At 30.4% G+C, this 5,028-nt stretch overlaps 1 protein-coding gene and 1 long non-coding RNA gene across 2 annotated transcripts; one reads left to right on the top strand and one right to left on the bottom strand.

Annotated features, from left to right (window-relative positions):
• Positions 1–686: 686 nt before the first annotated feature.
• On the bottom strand, positions 687–2,492 carry LOC121810486 (probable transcription factor At5g61620). The gene is made up of 5 exons (XM_042211249.1): positions 2,249–2,492; positions 1,959–2,161; positions 1,838–1,888; positions 1,699–1,755; positions 687–810 (listed from the first exon to the last, which is right to left on the bottom strand). The coding sequence occupies exons 1-5, from the start codon at positions 2,490–2,492 to the stop codon at positions 802–804; spliced, it is 564 nt and encodes a 187-aa protein (XP_042067183.1). The 3' UTR covers positions 687–801.
• Positions 2,493–3,234: 742 nt separating this feature from the next.
• Positions 3,235–4,715, top strand: LOC121741099. The gene is made up of 2 exons (XR_006037780.1): positions 3,235–3,290; positions 4,642–4,715. It is a non-coding gene; the product is annotated as an uncharacterized LOC121741099 (long non-coding RNA).
• Positions 4,716–5,028: the final 313 nt, after the last annotated feature.

Here is a 5,028-nt window from a genome sequence, read left to right as displayed (position 1 = left end):
ATTGATATTTTTGTAAACAATATTTGTGTTACAAATATGTATCCTGATGTTGTTGAAGTCATGAATATAACACCTGTCTTTAGAATCTTTCATCATTGAATGCAAAATAGTTGCACGTGAAACCCCTAACTACAATGTTAGTATACATATCACAAACCTTCTCTATCTAAATGAGGAATCTCTTTCTGGTGGAACAACTACAATCTCGAATCCAGTTTTTTCGCACATCTTTGCAATTCAGACAGATCTATTTGAGCTATCCAATTTGAAGACATCCGCAGACTTTGACTTAATATTGAAGAGATTCAATACAAATGCAACTTACGAGCAAGATTTATTTGACAGCATTCTGTATAACCTACATCTTGTTCCTATTGCTGCCATTCGAGAAAATGGTGGAGAAGGTGGAGATGAACGTACTGATGTCTATTCATCTTTTTCTCTTGGCCTGTTATGACGATGTGAAAGATGAATGTCAAGCTATATGTTACATTGGTATTTTCTCTATTTGACGTCATCGCTCTTAACATTGATTCAATTTTGGATATTTTTACCCACATCAAAAAGAGACTATACAAAGATTTGATCGATTAAAAAAAAACCATCCAACTGCATCATTATGAATCCAACTGCATCTCGACGTTTTCTTGATTCTTTGATCTCTCATCATCTTCATCACGCTAACAGCTTCGTCTCACCTGTTCTTGGAGCGATAGATGTTGTCGTTGATGCTGAAAAGGAGCTCGTAAACAACATCATCATCGGGATCCAGTTCAAGCACCTTCTTCCCTGCCACTTCAGCTACTTCACCTATTCTTTGTGTTGTCCATTCCAAAAATATGTTAAAAAACTGATTTACATGTAGTATTTAAAAGCCCACTGTATTGATATTGATTGGAAATTGCAAAAAAAAAAAAAAAAAAATTCAAATAACTGGGCAGTTCATTAAAAATGTTGAAAAATAATTGTATGAGTGGGATATTCACAAAGTTGTTCAATTTCTGTAAAATACCTAAAGGATGTTGCATTAGTGGAGGAATAACCTTAGAAAGCATAAGATCGGTTTGACAAGTTTAGTTGGCTAGAAAAAAAAATGGAGAAATTTAATGAATGTTGAGACCTAGAAAAATTAAAATGAAGATTTTATTTTGCTTAGATGTTTGTGGTTAATGAAAGTCAACATATTAATTTTATGTTAGAAGCTGATTTTGCAGGTCTTCCAATCTTCCTTCATCATAAGAATATTTGTATTGTCGATTACTATCATCAATCGCTCTAGATGTGATTATCTTCATAAGTGTGGTTGGTCTAAAGTTTATTTTAAGCTTCATTTTATCACTAATCTCTAATTATTGATACATCAAAAACATCAAAGTTATGATGCATCATAAATTATTGTCTTTCAAGAAACTTAAAAAAAATAAAGTGTAAGATCATGGCAGTGTTAATTAATTAAGTCCCTAATGCTAAGTGCAATTCTTGATAATTAGTGGTTGAAGGCACAATGTGGAAAATTATTGGGCAGATAAGAAGTAGTCTGGCTCTGGCATAGGTAAATACACCACTTGTGCCCATGGCATTATAACTCCTGATGATGCTGCAATTCTTGGCTAATTCACATCAAAATATGGTACAATATATGTTAGCCAACATTATCAAATATTTCTTAATTTAATAACAAGAAATTGCTATATGCACCTGAAGATCGGGCCGCCATGAATAGGGTTGCACGGGCTGCGGCCTTTTAACATGGGGCTGTAATTGTAAATCAAACAATATTTCGTGTTTATTGTTGAATGTTGATACAATTTGTGCAAGAAAATGGATTAGATCAAACCATTTCTTTGTGCTCCCTTATATCCTTTGAAACTGCAGCTGAAATACTAGCCTACACCATCACAAATCAATGAATATTAATCACCAAATTAAGAATAAAGCAAGCTAGTGCAACTTCTTACCATGTCGAATACGCTGGCACGGCGTCGTTTCTTGTTGGAAATTGTCAATTTCAATCGGTTGAAATATTTTTGAGCATGACTAGCAACTTGGGAGGATTTTCTTGAGGGAACAAATTCGGTTGCAATTCCTTTCCAATTACCTCTTCCCAATTTCTCTAAACCTTTCAAGAATGATCTATGCTCCTCCTCACTCCACGGATTCCCTTTTATTACACACATTTATTTTTTAATGAAATATTCAAGAAAATAAAAATTGGACTTTAGATAATTAAATTAAACAAAATGCATACCTCGCTTTCTTTTGTGAGATCCATGTTGATGAACAAATCCATCCGAGAGATATCCCGGGTCGTCGAGGGCAGGGTCGGCCGCCTCTAAATCATCCATGCTCCTACACTTTCGGATGGAAGATGGATCGGCGTTCGCAACACTAATCCGAACACCAAATAGCTTAATTTTGTTGCATTCATTTTTGCATATTTCAGTGTAGGCATTGTCTTCGTGCCCACAATGCACACACTTACTCACACTCATATTTGTTATAACAAAATATATTGATCAAATATAATTACACACACATACTTCAAGCTTACAAAAAAACATGTGCGTGGTAATGGTATTTATAGTGGGGGAGAGATAGAAGTAACAATAAGAGGAGTGAAAGAGACTCGATTTTAAAGGAAAATGCTTTGAGGACGAGGTTGCTTCAGAATTAACGTCACAACTAATTAGAGAGATCTCGTTCTAATATGTATTGGAACCTCATTAATTAAGCTTAACTAATTCGTTTCCACCGATATATCGTGCCAAATTATACTGTCATTGTCACATACTATTAAGTACACTTATTTAATATTTGTAAAGTAAAAAGTCTAACAATCCGCAAAATTTGTTTGTTTATCGCTTAATTATGGCACTATCAATTTTATCTATACATATATAAAGGGGGAGTTTTGGGGGTATTTATGGAATTATCATTTAAGCTTAAATATATAATTTAAATACTACAATCTAGACATTTAAGAATAAAAACTTTCACATCATAATATAAGAAATAACGTGTCCCCTATAAAGTCTTGACCCCACCAATCAATGAAATTAATTATTCAGTTTTTTTAACGTTTTATTCTTCATATTTATAGGTTTTGATTGTAGGAAGTTAATTCCTTTTATTTTAATTATAAGTGGAGGAAGTGAAAGGTTTTGCAAGAAATTAACTTCTAATTTCTACTATAAATATATAGCATTTGATAGCTTATAATCCACACATTTCTATCTTTTTCTCATTACATTCTTTGTTGAACATTTTGCAGAGATTTGATCAAATTTTAGGTACTCTCTTGACTCTCTATCAATGTTAGTTTAATATGAAGTTCGTTTTCTACATCATAAATTTTATTATATAATAATAATGTTTGTTTATATTCCCAATTCTTCATATTTAATTTTGTTACTTTAATATTATCTAAATCGTTTAGTTATTTTCTATTATTTATTTGCATGCCTATTTTTTAAATTTGTTGTTATTAAGTGTGTTGTATGTAACACAATAGTCATAAGTGTATCTGAATTTGTCTAATATTAATTTAAAACCTATTTGTTTACATTATACAACTAATTCTAATATGAGTATTATTTTTTATTATTATGTTATTTATATTTGAGCATTAAATTAATGTTGTAACTATTATAATTGGAATCTTTTGTTATAGGTGATGTGAATTAGATTCATTTTTCTTCTTAGAGCTTAATCAAAATGTTGTTTCAAATATCCCCATTCATGTATTGTGAATCAGAGCTCTACAATTTTTTATAATTTGTTATTAAGTATTTTAAATATATGGTATGTTTTAGTTGTATAATTCATAGTTATTTTGTTTACCATCTAAAATCAATAATGTTTTAAAATATCTTAATGAAAAAATTTTATTTATTTTTATGCAAATTGAGGGAAGTGGAAGTGAAAAGGCTTTGAAATATAAATTGAATAATTACTTCAAATTTATTGAGGAAATTGATAAGATTTTGGAAGAGAGACTCTCCAAATCTTTATGGTCCGTTTCTTCTACAATAATGACAGGTAAGGATTTTGCTTCTCTATAGTAATTATTTGGTTTTAATACTATTGAATTGCTTTCGTAATTATAATGCTAGGCTCATATGCTTGCAGGAATCCACACATTATAAAAAGTGCTCTTTACCGAGCACAGCGTCAATTTTTTGCTCTTTATATGTGGGGTTTTAATCATCTCTTTTCATGGCTAAATAATGTATTAGTAGTGTTTTGAGAAAATGTGTTTTGTCTCTTCACTTCCACTTAAATAATTTGAAAGGTCACAAGATATAAATGGTATTTATTATTAATTTAATTTACAATAAATAATACTATACCATTGAGTTACTCTCAAATCTTCTATAAATACCAATTCTATTAATCAAAAAAATACTATTTCAGTAAAGATGCTTCTGTCCGTCAAATCATGTGGAGTATTATCTTTCTCTCCCAGCTATTTAATCTAATTTGTGTTTTTAATTATGTTATTTTACTTTTGATGCTTATCTTATTTTAGTTTCTTATCTTTCCTTTTTATTACTGTATTTTATTCTATTCATTATATTATTGCAAACAATTAAAAAATATATGTGGGCAACTATTTTGTAAAATCTTCACTTATTTTTGCAGGTATACTTTTGCCTTGAGAAAGCTTCAAAAGTAACAGTTCTGCACCAAGATATGAATCCACAACCTGTTGGTTTGAAAAAATAGATATTATCATATGGGAAGACATAATTTAGTTGGAGATTTGCGGCTATTCAGTTTTACCTTACTTAACTCGTAGAATTATTGCATCACCGATTACTCAGTATGAATGAAATTATAAACAATTCAAGATATTGACAGACTGGTTTACCTCTCTTGCTTTCATTCTTGCTTTCAAGAACTACATTACTGCTTTTATACTTGCTTTCAAGAGCAACATTATGAAGTTACAATTTTTCTTATATGCAATTTTTCTTAGGCATATTAGAATTTCATTGGCTATTGAAAAAAACTTGAATTTCATAAAAC

This window comes from Salvia splendens, chromosome 7 (assembly GCF_004379255.2).
Source record: "Salvia splendens isolate huo1 chromosome 7, SspV2, whole genome shotgun sequence".
In the NCBI taxonomy this organism is placed as follows: Eukaryota; Viridiplantae; Streptophyta; class Magnoliopsida; order Lamiales; family Lamiaceae; genus Salvia; species Salvia splendens.
This window is presented reverse-complemented; position numbering and strand designations above follow the sequence as displayed.